The sequence below is a fragment of the Nannobrachium achirus genome, assembly GCF_963921795.1.
Source record: "Nannobrachium achirus genome assembly, chromosome: 18".
Taxonomy (NCBI): Eukaryota; Metazoa; Chordata; class Actinopteri; order Myctophiformes; family Myctophidae; genus Nannobrachium; species Nannobrachium achirus.
The window spans coordinates 10,809,174-10,828,082 of record NC_137825.1 but is presented as its reverse complement, the minus strand read 5'-3'; the positions used below and the strand labels follow the sequence as shown (position 1 = coordinate 10,828,082).

The window sequence follows — 18,909 nt, the reverse complement described above, 5'->3', positions numbered from 1 at the left end:
GCGCACATATAAACTCGCAAACCACTGGAGCGAACACTGCTTTCTTGTGTTTAAATCCTTTTAGTCGACGAGTTGTATCCGAACTGTGCTGTGCTTTTCCTGTGAACTTCTAATAAAGTATTCAATCAATCAAAGTCAAAGGGGCTGTGGTCAGTCTGAAACCTGCAGGCCACCCTGGATGGATTGAAGCATTTAGTCTCTCAATGAAGAACTTGTAGAGTTACTGTGAACATCTTGTGATCTGCTAATTGCACACACGCACACACACACACACGCACGCGCGCGCGCGCGCACACACACACACACACACACACACACACACACACACACACACACACACACACACACACACACCACAGTCTCAGCCATGTCCAGCTACTGAAAGCTGAGATGTTCGAGGCTCATAATTAAGGAGAGTTACGTAAGTCGTGATCACACTTGGGTTCCAACCCATGGTATAGCTTTACAATACATTATGTGCATTATGTGCATGTTTTCATGCAGTGCAGGGCGTGCATCTGTGTGTGCACGTGTGTGTGTGTCCCTATTTTGGGCATGTCGTTAGATGTAGAAATTAGTTTAAATGGCAGATCTACAGTACAAGCTCACAATACGACAAACTGTGAGCTTGTAGATTTGCTATTTTTGCTCTTTTTTCTGTTCTATGACCAAGTATAAAATAGGGCTTACTGTAAGTGGTTGACAGTGATTGTGTGGTTATGTGGTTGATAAAAGTACAGTTTAGAGGACCATGATTTAGTCAGTCAGACCTCTGTCTGCTCACATAGTAGTAGAATCATCTTGAACTTTTTCTCTCTACACAAAATCCTCTTTGCCAAAAATAGCTGATCTACACACTCACAATGTGTTGTGTTGAGACTGGTTGTGAGCATGTAGAATATTAGCCTATATCTCCAAATGTTGGCTTATCATGACAGGCCCAGAACAGCGACTCTAGAGTTCATGTGGTTTTATAAGTGCCTAAACACCATTAGATGATTGTACTTATATTTAGACTTGATCTGATACTGATACCAGTATCAGAAAAGCTGCCAATACCGCCTAAAATGCTGAATATCCACCTATGTCGCCTAAAATGCTGCTATCGATATGGGCCAGTATGCCAGTCTATTTAATACCGATACCATGCAATTTATCACATGATGAGATTTCATTTACAGTAATATTTTTAATTGATTTTTTTTGTGTATTTATTCCTAGATCGGTGGGTCTCAAACCTTTTAATTTCAAGGACCCCCATAACTCTGAGAGTGTAAGAATGGAACCAAATGGACCGTAATGGGTCTCTTTGGAAACCAATCAAGGAATCCTGAGGGTCCCTCCCTGGACCCCACTTTGTGAATCACTGCCCTAGATATCTTTTAAATTACACACTGGTATCGGTACTCAGTATCGACTGATATGCTAAGTTGTGGGTATGGGAATGGGTATCGGGAAGACGAGAAAATGGCATGTGTACACCTCTATCTCTACTTGTACTTGTTTTGTGATTGTTTTGTTTTGTCCCACGTCTCTTTACAGTGACTCTGGTGGAAGGTAGACCACCCACAGGTAATTACAAAGCCAAGCTATTATACGCCGTATCTATCTATTCAGATCTGTTCACCGATTCCATCCATTAACATCCACCTCACCTCATCCCATTTGGTGCACCAATCACCCCTTCATTTTCCTTCCAGATCTGGGACTGTTGGTAAGGTTGAGCCGGTGGGCTGTTGACAAGGGTTCATGGCACGCTTGAGCGCAATACACACTCCTTCTGGCGTCCACACTTTTCCTTGGAAACTACAAATTGTCCTAATTCTGAACTTTTCTTCTGAACGCGTGCACCTCTAGATGTCCTGACTATAGTTTGGAAAGCCTTTCCGAACCCTGACATTGGAAGGAGTTATGCACTGCTTATCTCACACCTGTAATTCGCACTGGACAATTCTGCCAAATGCCTGAATTATAATTCACTCTCACGTATTTACTGACTTAGGGCTTCAAATTCACTGAACCATTAATGGAACTCTTCCATCCTCTGCGGTCTCATGCTCTCTCCCTTATTTGCTTTCACTTAAATCCACTTTTCTTCACTTTCTGCACAATTACAATGTTGGAACGAAATCATGCAGAAGTCAGTGTGAAACAGACAAACTTTTGAAACACATAAACATGTTTAAAATGTCACTAAAGTAAACACGATTGTCTGTGTGGAGAGAGGGGTGCTTTAAACCTGGTCCATTTTATAGAAGATTGTTTGATGGAGAGTGAGGGAGGGAGGGAGGGAGGGAGGGACGGAGGGAGGGCTGGGCAGAGATATCCAATCCTGTGGTTTTATGAATAGGCCAGAGTATTTTCTCACACTAGAAGATAGTGGCCTCTCTAGAGAGAGAGAGAGAGAGAGAGAGAGACCTCCAACAATAGATCATTGTGCGGCTCAGCAGCTACTATTGCCCCAGTCTCTGTACAACGGTGCATAATCAGGACACTGTCTGTCTGTCTGTCTGTCCCTGTCTATCAATATGGGCATTTATTGAGCTGTGCACACTGTATACTTTACCATGTTTCACTATTTGAATTCTTTCTTTCTTTCTCTCTTTCTTTCTTTCTTTCTTTCTTTCTTTCTTTCTTTCTTTCTTTCTTTCTTTCTTTCTTTCTTAAGCTGTCCAGATAGTAGTGTAACCAGTTTCTTTATTATTTATTACTTTCTTCCTTCATTTAGACTCAAAGGAAGAATCATTAATTATTGAGTCTCTCTCTCCCTCTCTCTCTCTCTCTCTCTCTCTCTCTCTCTCTCTCTCTCTCTCTCTCTCTAGCTCTATTTTTGTGGTATTATATATTGTTTGTGATTGATTGCTTGAAATAACTAATGTAGCAGACACTTTATGAATAAATGAGTTGTTAAAAAGTCAACTCGCTCTGCTATTTTGCTTATTTTATCACAGTGAGATAACAATGTGCTCAGGTTTAGTGACCAAAATTATGAGAATACTACAGAGTTGATACAACTCTAGAACTTTTAAGTATGACGGGAAAGTCAGCAGTGTGTTTCCTGGAACAGCGTGAAAGGGAACATAATTAGGATGTTGTGTGGAAAATGAAAGTTGATGGTTGCATGGAAAGGGAAACCATCAGTGCTGTGTCCAGTGTGTCCAGTGTGTCCAGTGTGTCCAGTGTGTCCAGTGTGTGTGTCACCTCAGAGGCAGACAGTGTGAACAACTTTCTGTCCTGCTCCTTCCTCTGTGGAAGGAAATCCTCAGGCAGGCAGGCTGTTTCTGTTTTCCTGCAAACAAAGTGTGAGCAGCCAATCCCTTCGCTGCATGGGAGGGGCCGGCGGGGGCTAATCCTCCACTCATGTGACTCCTCCTCAGTCTAGTGAATCATTAACCCACGCAGCGGGGCCCCTCCTCCCCCTCCCCGCCCTGACCTTCCCCAGTCCTCCTTCCATTGGCCGGGGCCTGCTTGAAGGGGGGGAGGGGTGGGAGTCGCAGCACAAGCGCTGGGAGGCACCGGGGGCCAGGCAGTCCTGTTAGAGCAGCTGAGAGGGAGAGAGAGAGACAAACAAGCAGAGCAACTTCCAGGAGAGTGTATGTGTGACAGGTGGAGTTTCACCCCCCAGTGCCTTGTTACGGAATGCCAGAGTCCAGGGACGCTTTGAATAAGGAGTTCTTGTTCGTGCTGCCGGGGCCCACATGAAGGGCCAGACGGCGGTTTTCGGCCCTCACCCCCACGCCGGGGGGTTCGGGCCGGTGGACTGGAGCTATGCTGGGAACGTGGGAGCGCCGGTGCGCAGGGGAAAGAGCGTGGAGGAGCTGGGAGACGCGGGCTGGGCCAAGGAGAGGGAGAGGATGGCCCGCATCCAGCAGCTGCAGCACATACACCAGCTGCAGCAGCAACAGGTTGGATACCCAGGGTACGCTGGAATGGTGGCTGCCGGGCCGCCGGGGGTGATGATGGCACCTCCTCCCGGTGGGCCGCATTCTCCTCAGGGCTACCCGGCGATGCCCGTTCACCCTGGGATGCCCGTTCACCCCGGGATGCCAGCTCACCCTGGCATGCCTGTTCACCCCGGGATGGTTCCGGTTCACAACGGGCCCATGGTGTCGCCTCCGGTGCCAGTGCCGGTTCAGTGGCCGGTGCAGTGGCAGCAGCAGGCCCAACACCAGGCCCAGGTCAGGCAGGGTAACGTGTGCCAACAACAGCCCAGCTGGGAGTACGAGGACCGGGACAGGCTGGCTCCCAAGGACAGCAGGCCTCTGAGTCGGGACCGCTACTTCCGCCCGGGGTCAGAGGACGGCTACTTGGAGCTGAAAATCTCCCAGAAGAGAAGCAAACACTGCTTCTACCAAGGTCCAGAGGAGGTCCACGAGTACAGCCGAGAGACACAACAACAACAACAGCTACTACTACAACAGCAGCAACAGCAACAACAGCTACTACAACATCAACAACTCCAACAACCACAGCACTACGGCGATGACCTCCGGGGTCAGGACAGGTACGAGCCGTTAGATGAGGAGGGGTTTGAGCGAAACACACAGGACTACTGGGAGAGTCGGGAAAAACAGCGCGATTACGAACGCCACGGTCACAAGGGCCGCAGCGACTCGGACCAGCCGGACCGCTACGACAGGAAGTACAGCGAGCGGTATGACCGCAAAGAGCAGCAATATCACGGAACCGGGAAACGCGACCCGTACCGCGGCCAGCGTGGGGACTCCTACGACCGTACGGATGAAGACCGCCGCGTCGACAGGGAGGATTACTATGACGAACGGGACAGGGACCACCGGTACGACGACCGCAGAGATCGAGACTATTATGACCGGAAAGAGACGGGCCGCGGTAGAGAGAAGGACCAGTATCACCGCGACGACGAGAGCAGGTCTAAAGACCACCGCTCTGACCGGCGCACAGATGAAGACGCGTACGACCGCAGGGACGATCGCCTCAAAGACAGGGAGGCTTACGACCGCAAGGCCAGGGACCCGTACGACCGCCGAGATCGGGAGCGCCGCGACGTCGGGCCCGATGACCGCTATAAGGACAGGGAACAGTACTATGGCGACAGGGAGAGCTATGACTATAAGAAAGACGACTATTACGGTCAGAATAGGAGGGACAGGTACGCAAAGCAGGACCAATACGACCGCTACGACCCTGACGTGCACGAGGACCGCCGCGACCGCCGCGAGGAGGAGGAATACTACCGGCGCCGGGCGCGGGACCTCTACCAGGACGGGCGCTCGCTGTCGGCGGACTCGCGCTACGAGGGTCTCCCCGCCGTCGCTGCCAAGGGGAGGAAGACCCACTGCGAGGCCTGGGTGGAGGAGCAGAACCAGGAGCTGAAATGCAGGGAGATTCACTCCTTCGAAGAGACGCCGGCGTTCCGAGCCGAGGACGACCACGATGACCTGGAGAGGGGATATGAGTCGAGCAGGTCGGGCGGCCCCAGGCGGGGCGGACGCAAGCCCGTCTACGTGGGCTCTCTGGATCGGAACAGCTTCTACCGGCACTCGGCGCCCGCCTCGCCCGACAGGAAGCAGAGTCCAGGTAAACGTTGTTGCGTCACCCACCCTGCCGCCGCTGTCATGTGAGTGCAGGTGTGTGTGTAGTCTGTGTACACAGACAGTGTTGATTGAAGAGTGTAAAAACACACCTGTAAGGGTCATTGTAGTCAAGAGTTAAATGAAAACTGGGGATTTCACTGTGTGCCACTCACTGCCACTCTGAAGGTGGCATCGACAGAGATCATAGCATGGCAAGGATGCTTGTTTTTGTCTCTGACTCTGAGGATGACAGGTCTTGAGCTGGTGGGTTCATTTGGTGCGAAAAGGATAACAGCTGTTGTTTTCACTGTCCACATAAACCATAGTTTCCATAGTTTTCATCCCTAACTAATTTCTGTTCACATTTTTGTTATTTCCAAATGAGCAAAAACAGCAGATCTACAAGCTCACGATGCAACACATTGTGAGCTTTGTGGATCTGTTATTTTCACTATCCGTACGACGTAGCATATTAGGGCTTAAGTGGCTAACGGGTGACTTCACCCAGGTCTTAACCACAGCAGAGACAGGTTGCATTGCAATCCATTTGCCACAGCTTATTGGATAAGACACACACAGAGAGACCCTGCTCTCCTACACGGTATTCATTCTGTGATATTAAATTACCAGTGACCTCCACTGGTACCAAGGGTGTCTCCAGTCGATACCCACTGGGAGGCTCAAAGCGCTGACTAGCCAGGTACTGGCTGCTCTCTAGGCATGAGGCAGACGTGACCTGTGTCTGTGTGCGTGCGTGCGTGCGTGCGTGCATATGTGTGGCGCATGCACGTGTGAGTACTTGCATTACAATACTTTTGAGGGCCAGGTGTCCCCACAAGCATAGTCGACGTTGGTCCTCACGAGAGAAATGGTTTGTTTTACAATTACACTACATCATTTTTACAATCATGCTTCCAATTAGGTAAAGAAACAGGTTAGTGTCGGAATGGGGCATTTAGACGTTAGGTTTAGTGGTTGTTGGGGTTGGAGGAGTTATGCCTGATTTTTTTTGCCTTTGTCATGCACAGAAAATAGCTTATCTATACAAGCAAGCTTGTATCAAGATCATAAAATCGGCATCCTAAAATGGTAATGTGCTCACAAGTAATGTATATTGTGTGTGTGTGTGTGTGTGTGTGTGTGTGTGTGTGTGTGTGTGTGTGTGTGTGTGTGTGTGTGTGTGTGTGTGTGTGTGTGTGTGTGTGTGTGTCAGTATCTGCAGGCTGAAGTGCAACAACAGGTTGTGCGAGTTCTCCTGTTGTCTCTCTTGTCATTCTTTCCATCTCAGCTTTCTTTCTCTCTCTCTCTTTCTCTCCCTCCTCCCGTGTTTTTCTTGCACACTTTTTTGCCAAGTCGAGGCCCTGTGTGAAGAAAGAAGTCTGTCGTCTTTTGTAAAATGCAGGCGGTTTTATCTACGTCAAAAAAACAACACGGTTATCTGAAGCCGAATGCACGCCACTTGAACAAAAGTTTCACTTGTTAAGGAATGTTGGACAGATCAGAAACTGCAGCCAGTGTCCTCAAATATCAGTGGTTCTGACATTTGAATACTTTGTCAGTGTTACTGACAAAAAGTACTAACATCTTTTACTTAAGTAAAAGTATCAACAGTGCAATGCAAGCTTGTAGATCGGCTATTTTCAAATGCTGGAATACTCCAGGAAAGTAAAAGCACCTCAAAATTGTACTTAGTTACTTTACACCACTGTCAAGTGTCATCTAAGGACTCTGCCTGGCTGTAATAGAGCTCTACGTTACGCACTAAAACCCCAGAGTGTTAATGTAACTCTGACAGTGTAGAAATGGAACCAAATGGACCCCAATGTGTCATTTGGTTTCATGTGTACGCCGAGTTAGAAACTGTATAAAGGAACAATGGATTTCACTGTGTGGTATCCGATCAGCCGCATGAATGCAACAGACAATTTGAAGCCTTTGTTTTTGATTAGACTGTAATGTTCCATGTTGAGACATTTTATTTGCAGATGAACACATTAGTTATTAGTTGTGTCAACTGTTAGTGGACCGCATTCTAATGTGACCTCACTTTAGAAATAGAGATTAACCTACATTTCCTAGTGTTTTAATTTAACCCTGCAGTGGTCAAACTTTGCACAGTGTCAACCTATTAAAACCGGGAAAGCATCCGTGTCATTTTAGATTTTAGCTACTGTAAATGGCACATTAGTTGGCTAATCAAAAAAAGCTCACAGCTCACCACTTTGTGCCGCCCTGCGAGCTTGTAGATCTGCTATTTTTGAAAAATCTTGAACATTTGTGCAAATCTTTGTATATATTTTAAAGCAAACATTTTTAATTAATTAAACTCGTTGCATCTGGAGGGCCTGGAATAAAACTTTTTTTTTTAGGGTCGGCGGACAGATTTTGGGGCTCCTTGACATGAAAAGGTTTGAGCACCACTGATGTGGTGCTCAAGTTGTTCAGAAGACAGGATTTTACTGCGTAGAATGTCGGGGGCATAATGTCTTTATCAGGTTTATTAGGTAAAACTCTTATCTTGTGTGTGTGTGTGTGTGTGTGTGTGTGTGTGTGTGTGGTTGTGTGCGTGTGTGTGTGCGTGTGCGTGTGTGTGTCTGCGATGACCAGTCTGGGAGACAAGAGAGACTCCCATCCAAAGTTCATTGTGTCCACGAAGAAGCAGCCTAAAGCAGGTGGCGGCCCTCAACTCTTCCAACCCCTCCCCCCTCCTAGCTACACACACACACACACACACACACACACACACACACACACACACACACACACACAGTCACACACACACACACACACACACACACACACTCCATTTGAGGAGGGGGAGGGGCCAAGTATTAATCCCTAGCGTCAGCATGGAGGGGTCTGTCTGGTGCCAGGCCGTGTCCAGCGCCTCCCTGACTCTGACACTGATAGACCAGACCTGTGTGTGTGTGTGTGTGTGTGTGTGTGTGTGTGTGTGTGTGTGTGTGTGTGTGTGTGTGTGTGTGTGTGTGTGTGTGTGTGTGTGTGTGTGTGTGTGTGTGTGTGTGTGTGTGTGTGTGTGTGTGTGTGTGTGTGTGTGTGTGTGTGTGTGTGTGTGTGTGTGTGTGTGCGCTTATTATAAGCGACTTTTGGCTTGTTTTTGTGTCTTGTAAATATTGGTTGTAGATGCAGGTAGAGTTTCTTTGGAGCTTGTTTTTTAAAGCATAGTTAGTTGCTTATTGTGATGACTTGCTGCCTGAATATTGTTTGAACCAGTGGTTCTCAAACATTTTCATGTCGAGGACCACTCCAAAATAATATGTAATTGTCCGCGTATATCAATCTGAAAACGTTTTAAAAGATATATAAAAAAAAAAAAAAAATCCCCCAATATTTGTATTTTTTTTAATTGATTGCAGATCTACAAGCTCACAACACGTTGCGATGCAACACGTTGTGAGCTTGTAGATCTGCTATTTTCAAATAGCAGATGCATATACTGTAGGTTTAAAGTTTTCATCATGTAACCTATTGTCGCTTCTTTTGGGCTTGTTTTCATAGACCTGGTTGCTTTTTTTCTCATGCAAAATCTGGCAATGCTAGTGCGTGCGTGCGTGTGTGCGACCGTGCGTGTGTGTCTACTACGTGCACGTGTTGACTTATAAGGACAGCTTTGCTCTGGTTGGGAGGAAGCCATTTCTTTCTCACAGCCATCCAGGCGCATACGGACACTCACTGCCTGCCAGCATGGCTTCTTGGTAATCCTGTTAAGAGGTTTGGCTAACTCAGGACTCTACGCCACAGACCCAGCCCTTTGATTGGCTGTGGGGGCTCCGCGGAGCGGCCGTTTGATTGCACTCGACCGCCCGCTCCGCTCCGCTTATCGAGTTAAATCGCCGTGATTCATCTACACAGCGAGTGTCATTCCTCTATTAAACATAATTGCCTGTGACTGCCACATTTCTAAAAGCCAATTTTCACAATTTAACTAGTTTTATGTGAGTAGTGCTGTGTCGACTCGCATTGTAAGCAAATGTGTGCTCATGCTTCTATACTTTAAGATAAAAGTTGTATGTTACTTGATACATACAGTAGACAAGTCTAGATATTGCAGTATGATCTGCTGTCTGTCGTAGCAGCGCTGTGTTTTTGCTATTGCTGCTATTCTAAACATATTAAACTTCAAGGACCCCCAGTTTTATATGAATGAGTATTCATGTCTGGGATCCCGAACTAGACTGCAAAATCCTCAGTGGTAATTTGACTCTGAGAAAGAGTTACAGACCCATAAGCGTCCATTCGGTTCCTCCCAACTATTAATCATTTAGCGTGGGCACCCCTCAAGGGTCCCCAGACCCTGCCATGAGAGCCAGTGTGCTACTGTAGGCACAGAATGTAGTTTTTGGAGCTGTGTGGAACACAAGCTCCCTATACATGGCCGTGTGTGTGGGTCTCCGTCCGTCCGTCCGTGTCTGTAGCCTAAACTTCGGCACGCTACTAGTCCCGCACCATTTACGCCACCCCCGCAATATATACATCAAAACGTGCGGCTCGGCCGGGAATGGTGTGCTAGTAACTTTCTTTCCGATCCGCCTTACAATAGCGACATAATCGGCAAAAAACGACGCTGAATTGTCCCCATTGACTTATAATGGGACAATGCAAGACATCACATTCAAGTATTTTTCTCTCGCAAAGCATAGGAGCTACAGTTTCAAACCTCGGAGAGGAGATTCATAATGATTTTAAGAATGAATCGAAAAATAATTACATCACTCGGCCTCATGGTGGCGCTATAACGGCCCACTTTGCGTTTTGCCCCGTAACTCTTGAACCGTAGTTCGGAAAATTAAAATTCTTTTTTCCCTGGATTCCTTGGGTCAAGACGCATCTCCCCATATTGCGCCAGGATAGATTTTCCGCCATCTTGAATTTTCTCCAAAACACACTTTTTGCTCCTTTTCCTACATATTTTCTTCAAATGTCACAGAAATCGGTACACATGATCCTGGATGACCAGAGAGGTGCTGTTGAGTCTAGCCTGCCCTGAGCATCAACTGCAATACACACACACACACACACACACACACACACACACACACACACACACACACACACAGCTCCACTTCGAACAGAGGTTCGATTTTTGTGTTTGTAGGCAGCAGGTGAACTGTCTTGTGACTGTTGTTGTCCAAGCATGGGTTCTGCAAAGACCTCTAATCCTGGGGTCATGGGTGGGTGGGTGCACTTACAGTCACACACGCACACACACACACAGCCGGTGGGTGGTCTGGTGGTCGGGGTTCAAACCGACCAGGCTGTTCAGAGATCTCACCGAGGATGTGAAGGATTATTTAAGCAGTCAAATGTAGGTCACAATGTTGTTGACATCTGTACCCAGACGCCAGACCCCCCCCCCCCCCCCCGCACACCCGACCCCCCTCCCCCCAAAAGGCACACTCCAACACGCTTAAAGGAGTAGTTCACCACTTTTCAACCTGTCTTCATATAATAGGTCCTCCTCACTAATGTTCATGATAAAATATCACAATTTTTTTCTACTCAGTCCAAGTCCCCTAGGAGAGCTGTGGGAAGTTCAGAATCCATCGTCTTGTGACATCATCATTTTCCAAAAAAAAAAAATTAATAAATATTTTTGAAAAAAATATTTAGATTTTTATTAATGCGAGAACAATGGCTTCCACTTTAAAATTGCAACCTTTCAGGAATAGAAAGCCTGCAGTTTCTATAAGCTGGATTGGCAATCGATGATGTCACAAGACGATGGGTTTCTGACCTGCCCACAGCCACCCTCTGAGAAAAAAAAAAGAAAAAAGCTATTTTTGAGTGAGGACCAATTATATGAACATAGGTTGAAAAGTGGTGGAGTGCCCCTTTAAATACTGAAAACCCCTAGACTTAGTAAAACGGATCTTAATTGGCTCTGTACTTGCCTACTTGCGTACCACTTTTGCCCCTCTACTCCAGGCAGGGGTCATCAATATGACAGTACATGGACAACATTAATCTGTTCATGGCAAGACTTGGCCTTATCCAGGGCAGATTTTAGATTTAGTTTTTTACACAACATCATAATGTTTTGTCCATAAGACCCAATTGCTGAAAGTCAGGTTTTCTTCAGAATATGTTTGACATTGATTCACTACAACATTATGGCACTTTAGGAGTCCACTAGTCCACTAGTACAAATGGTTCTAAAAACAACCCCTTTATTTTCAAGGACCCTCATAACTCCATTGGAGTCCATTGGCATTTAGGGCTAGCTCTTTATGTGTTTCTTTCTGGTAATATTATTGCACATTTGCATGTCCACGGCAAGATTGTCCACCACAAGCCAGCATGGCTACCAGGGCAGGAATTTCAGGGAGGCCATGAAGGCCATGGCCGTCGTTGCCCCTCAGTTTGGCCTTGTGCCCCCCAAAAAAATTGCATACCCGGAGGCCAGAGTGGCCTTAATTTCCCAGCAGCTGACTACACTACTTTCTCCTCTGTCTCTGTCTTTTCAATATGTAGACACCAGTGTCTCCTTCTTGTCATGTAGACACCAGTGTCTTTTGTTGAGTCCCCATTTTTAAACCAATCCATTGCAATGGACTAAAATCTTGTTTTATTTGATGGCCTTCCTGCCCTGGCATTTGGCCTTTGTGCCGCCAAGTGGCCTTGCCCCTAAAATGACGAAATTTCAGGCCTGATGGCTACACCAAATCTATTTAGAATATGGATGCTGGGTTCATGTGGTTAAAACTACAATCCATAAGTTTTGATTTCCTTTTCCCAAATGAGAGGTGATTGTAACTGTAATACCTGGTGGGAGACTAAACATCTCTACTGCTCATCCAAGAGGGAATATTCCCTTAGCCAGCCAGGGGAGAGAAACACACACACACACACACACACACACACACACACACACACACACTGCAGGAGCTCTGTTAGCATCATGTTACCTCTACGCTCATGAACATGTGATGTTATCACTGCTAGATAACTAGAAGCGAGGGAAACCCATCACACCACCTTCGACATGCTGCTGTTTATTGTTTTGTTTTGCCAGCGAGAGTACTTTATTGTCTGTAAATGAATAAGTCATTTTCAAGGCAGTTCTGTCTGTATAGAGCAATGGTATTATATATAAACACTTTTACAAGGTGTCATAAAACGCGCTTGCTTGTGGACGAAAGGTTCCTGGTTTGATTTCCTGGGAAGGCTGGAAAAATCTCTCAACAACATTGAAGTGCCCTTTAGTAAGGCACTGAAACCTCAACTTCTCCAGTGAACAGTATAAGACTGGGTGGATTTACTGGTCAGTTCACAAGTTTTAATGTGTGTCTGTGTGACTGTGAAGCAGTGCCTTGGCCCTGAAGATTACAATTTACAATTTATAATTCAGGCATTTAGCAGATGCTCTTATCCAGAGGGACTTACAATAAGCAAGGTATACGCATATATCAAATGCATTGTGCCTCAGTAAACTAGGATCACACCTACAGTATAAACATAGCGACAGTCTACTCTCAAAAGATAATCTGTACATTGAAACTATGGGATACCAGGTGACAATGAACCTATAGCATCTATCTTCATTATTATTTTGTACATTGTCGTCAAGAAAAAACAAGCAAGTAAGAAAAAGGAGCATTCATGCTCAGCGAACGCCCTCCCCATGATAAATAAAGTGTAAAAACAAAACACAAAAGGGACAGCTGTAGATGTACACAAAGCACCTGCATGTGTAGTTAGTTGTACTGTATGTGGGAACTATTGGAACCCCCGTGGATGCAGGAAGGAAGCCTGTTTCAGGTTGTGTTGCTGACTCACAAAATTCATAATAACTTATCACATGTTTTTGAGGCAGAGATGGAAGAACACACATGCCCTTTAAACCAGCGTTTCTGACTCACCGGCCAGAGGTGTGTGTGTGCCTGTGTGTGCCTGTGTGTGTGTGTGTGTGTGTGTGTGTGTGTGTGTGTGTGTGTGTGTGTGTGTGTGTGTGTGTGTGTGTGTGTGTGTGTGTGTGTGTGTGTGTGTGTGTGTGTGTGTGGCACAGTGTACTGATAGCTGGCAGCAGCCACAGGCACAAAGGACACCTTCTGTGAAGGAATGCCGTTGTATTTAACCACTTGTTGAGCCCTGTTTTAGACCTGCTTTGTACCAAAAAAATACAATTGAGGAGACCAGTGACTGTACAGTGCAAAATAATAGTGTGAATGCCTTCAAACAGCTATTTTTTGTTAAACTTTTGTTTAGGCAAACAGGCAAACGGACAAACGACTGGCTTAAAATCTTACAGATTACTCAGCAACCCGTTTCTTCCATGAGTGAATCATTGCTTCAGTGGTTTCCCTACTCGGTTGTTATTTTGCTCTTTTTCTGTAAGTTATTTTTCAGTATTTTCTGTCTTTATTGGATAATACAGTGAAGATAGAACAGAAAACTGGGATTGAGAAACGGGGAGTGACACGCTGCAAAGGTTGCACGCTCGGGAATCGAACCTACAGTACGACTCGCTGTCATTCGATTTTTTCCTTCTTGGGAACCATAGCACTCTCCACTTTTTTGTGCGATACTTTGTTGTTGTACGACAGTGTCGCGTCTACAAGCTTGTAGATCTGCTATTTTTTGGGGGAAGCGGAAAAATCTCGACAAAATCTTTCAGCATGCCCAGGGCCAAGTTGAAAGTGGTTTTAAGATTTGTTTTTTGGGCTTTTATGCCTTTATTCGATAGGACAGTAGACTGACAGGAAATGGGAGAGATGGGGAGTGACATGCGGCAAAGGTTGTCCGGGTCGGGAATTGAACCGGCAACCACGCCAGGCATCAATGCCTATGTGGTATGCGCCTGGACCAGTAGGCCAGCAGGCACCCTGAAAGTGGTTTTAATAATAGATTGCAACTCTGACTTCAGTTGATGTCAAATTGAACCATAGAACCATTGTCTTAAAACAATGAAACGTCGGTGTTGTTGAACAACAGGAAATGGAAAGGGGTTAACATCCCATCTCGGTTATTGTTGTGTTGACGTGCGACGGCGCGCAAACTAATAAATACAGAGGCTGTTTTTGGTGCGTTATCATTTCATTTCATCTGCCTCATCATGGAAGCCACGCTCCTTGTGTCGCTTTAGGAAAGGTTATGAAAACATGACTGTCAAAAAATAAAAATATATTGCCTTATTGTCCTAGAACGCTATTATTGTTTAAACACTTTAAGCCTATACTTCTATGACCCGAGTTCCTCAGGGCTCTATACTCGGTCAGCAGACGGTGTCTTCTGTCTGCATGGAAATATGAATTCCACGACCAGCATGAAGGGTTTACCAAGCTACCAAATCCCTTCGCTGAATGAATCTAGCAGATTTTACTCACTTTCTTAGCTTGCAAATCAGCTATTTTCCTGCTGAATGTGTGCCCCCGAATAATAAGGGACACACACGAGGAGGGTTCATGTGGGTAGAGTTTCACAACAATACCGTTGATGCTGACTTGTATCAACTTAGATTTAGCTGTAATAATAACAAGTCAATCTGCCCGGAGGCAGGGCTGGTTCTCTAGGCTGAGCTGAACCTGTCTCAACAGAGCATACAGTTACAGTACCACTGCTGCACACCAAACCCAAAACACTCTGGTGGGTGAAGAGCTTTTCCCACGGTGAGGAGGCACTGCAGCCGTACAGTCGTTGTGGAACTAACACATGATACGACATGAAAACATGACGACTGTCAACATTAAAGTATTCATATATTATCGCAGCTGGCGGGTGGAAACCTCATACATCCATTCCAAAGCCCATTAATTTTCAGGAACGGAACTGTGTTTTTCTGAATTAGTGGAAACAGCAGATCTACAAGCTATCGTGACACGTTGTGAGCTTGTAGATTATACGGCTATTTTCACTACTTTCCCTCAACAATCTTGGCATTCTATGGCATTAAATCACTAAGAAAAAAAAAATCATATAAAGTTTAAATTTGGAGATAAAGGTTTTCTGCCTGACAGCCACGATTGTGTAGAGAAGTAGGCGGTCTGCAATGGTTGTATTCATTCTTAAAGGTAAAGTCCTCCCTGTAACAGTATACTGGTAAACAGACATCTCCATAAGCTGGAAATCACTACATCAAAATCATCAGGTCACACTTCTTTTAGTATTGCTAATTTGCTAATTAACCACTTTCAACCAGGCATCCTTATTTCGGGCAAGTCATTGGAGGCAGAATTTGTCAAAGTATCTCCAGAATTAGTAGACCTACAAGCTGCCTTGTGAGCTTGTAGATCAGCTATTCTTTAAGATATGTTTTTGGCCCATTCTGCCTTTATTTATTGTTTGTAGTATAGAGACGGACAGGAAACGGGGAGAAACATGCAGCAGAGATCGCTGGGAACGGGACTCGAACCCGCGGTGCTCTGTCAGGCTTCTTATAAGCCTGATACTGTATGTTATCGAGATTGGCTATTTACGAGAAATGTTTGACAACTTTTGACAACAGGGCTTAAGTGGTGAAGTAGTGACTGCATTTTATGAGCTGATTTGTTAACAGCTGTCGACAGTATGGCTGTTAGCACGATATGAATCATGCCTACTTTATTTACTGTTTGTCTGTGGACAGACATACAGTACATGTCACCAAGGTAGTGTCACACAAGATAAAGCCACACAACCTTACAGGTGTGACATTCTGTAGTGAAGGCTGGGTTTGGCGATGGGTGTGGTCAGGACAAGGGCGCCAGAAGTAGGCGGCGGTCAACAGATACTGGCTATAGCTGATACCACTCATAACGATTAGCATTTCTACAACGTGCTAACAGGCTTCCAATGAACAGTGACCACAGTGCAGATTAAATAAACAAAGTGGTTTCAACTATTTGAGCAGTACCTTATCAAAAAAAATCACACCCGTGTGAACTGAGCGGTGGTCGTGGAGGCTGCGCAACAGCAAAACAAATATATATATATTGTGTGTGTGTGTGTGTGTGTGTGTGTGTGTGTGTGTGTGTGTGTGTGTGTGTGTGTGTGTGTGTGTGTGTGTGTGTGTGTGTGTGTGTGTGTGTGTGTGTGTGTGTGTGTGTGTGTGTGGGTGTGTGTGTGGGTGGGTGTCTGGCCTGGCCTGGCCTGAACAACAGCGCCCCTCCCTTAACATGTGTGGTCACAAAAGGTACTACATACAGGCTACATACACCATACAGACAGACACGCATACAGACAGACAGACAGACAGACAGACAGACAGACAGACCCACACACACGGCCACGTATAGGAGCGTTGTGACCACCGCTCAATGAGGAACAGTTTCAGGAGACATTTCTCCAACTCCACAATTTAAAACTGAGATACTGTATACAATATTATTGAAATAATATACAGTATTACTGATTCAAATACTACTGACATTACTGTATGTACATTTTATGTTGTTTAGAACTATTCCCTTGAAGCAGTGAGTGTAGATTTCAGTGGTTCCATTACTTGTTTTTTTGGTGCATCACTCCACATAATTATAGCACCTGACACGCATGTGCGCGCGCGCACACACACACACACACACACACACACACACACACACACACACACACACACACACACACACACACACTGCTATTGTGCTCTGCCGGAGTAGAGGTCTTGGAAGGAGTCTCCCAAGGCCTTGTGGGCTGAATAGGGTGTTCAGTGAAAGGCGTTTGGATGGTGGGTTCATGTCCATGGTGTACAATATGCAAAGCAGATGGCCTCTTGAGCAAATGAGACGGCTCCTTCATCATGGAGATGAGAAGAGACGCAGCGTCTTATTATTGAAGAAGAACCTAACCTTCTCAGACCTGCCTGCCATTTGCATTTCCATCCTCACCAATGAGACGCTAGCTTTGTGCAGCTGCAAACAGTTCATACAAAGGGTTCACGATGCAATTTACAATTTAGGCATTTAGCAGACGCTCTTATCCAGTGGGCCGACTTACAATATATGCAAGGTAATTACATACATAGAATGTAGGGAGACTGTGTAGTAGTCTCTCAAGAATTAGAACCAAGAATCTAGCATCAGTCTAAACAATATCGAAATAGAAATATTTACATTGAAACTACAGGGTACCAGGTAAACACTGAATACCTAGCATGATATGTTTAAATAGCGTGCTATCTAAATTACATTCTTAACATTGCGGTCAAGAAAAACAAACCTTATTAACAAAAATATGAGGTGACCTAGATACTGTATGTCTGCGTGTTTAGGTAGCCATATCTACAGTAGGTCAATCGCTAGCATCCAAGTTCCTAAAGTTACTGGTGCATTCTGTACGTTTTATGTGCTATCCAGGATTTAAATATGACGCCAAATCCCAAGTCCCATGTAGAGTGACCTCTGTATCCTGGGTTTAGTATAATGGTGGTCTAGACTCTGGGTAGGGGTACAGAATAGATACACACAACTGCACACATTTGTCTAGAGATCCTGCAAGGATCGGGAATGTGACCCTATCTGCCCTTTGACCTTTAATGACGGTTAAGAAGAGGTCATTTAACCCAGGGAGCGTCCTCCCCGTCTCAATATGAAACCGACCTTTTGACCTTTGGCCCGGTCCAGCTGTGAACGGCACAAACGTTGACCAAAGTCAACATTGTGGTCTTAATGAAATCCCAGTGAAATAGCCCTGTGGTGTGACATCGCATTGTATCGTTCAATAAGACAGATATGGTACATGCTAAATGGTGCATTTAAATAGCAATTTTTATTTATCCAATTTTTATTTATCCAGCTCTACAAAACTTGGCTTGATATGAAGAACACCCCCCCCCCCTTCACTACTAGCGTTACCGTGGCGACAGGGCATTCTTGTGTGTGGACTTTGGAGCAGAACACACAACACAGCAGTGATTGTGTGGAGGAGCGTGTACTTTACTTTTAAACTTTACCACAGTCCTTTAGTGCACGCTCGCTGGTCACTACAGGAACGTGACTGTGTGTGAATACAGTAATCTCTCTCTCGCTACTGTTGTGATCAAAGCATCGAAACCTAGCCATTGTTATGACTATTGACTATCGAAGATAACAGAAAATCTACAAGTGACACAAGTTCAAAGAAGAAGAAGAAAAAAACAAAACCTCTGATGTATGTATGGTCTAAACCATTGGTCCCCAGACATTTTAGCTCGTGATCCAAAAGAGAAATGTGATGTTTTCCTGGGGCCCAAACTAGTGAAAATAGCAGATCTACAAGCGCAACCAAGTGTATTTAAATAGCAATTTTTATGCAAAGCACTTTACATAGATTGTGCATTTTATTCACCCATTCATACACCGATGGCGGAGAAAACCATGCAAGGCAGGGTACAGAGCTCAAGGACACTCCAACACTAAAGGTGGTTGCACACTGCTGCGTTTTT

At 45.4% G+C, this 18,909-nt stretch overlaps 1 protein-coding gene across 2 annotated transcripts in view; it reads left to right on the top strand.

Moving 5' to 3' along the window:
• Positions 1-3,566: 3,566 nt before the first annotated feature.
• The window catches only part of dnmbp (dynamin binding protein), a 52,125-nt gene continuing 36,782 nt past the window's right edge, over positions 3,567-18,909 (top strand). For both annotated transcript variants that reach the window (XM_080747974.1, XM_080747973.1), the window contains exon 1: positions 3,567-5,559. In XM_080747974.1, coding sequence (XP_080604100.1) covers positions 3,699-5,559 — 1,861 coding nt within the window. In that variant the 5' untranslated portion in view covers positions 3,567-3,698. The remainder of the gene's footprint in view (positions 5,560-18,909) is intronic.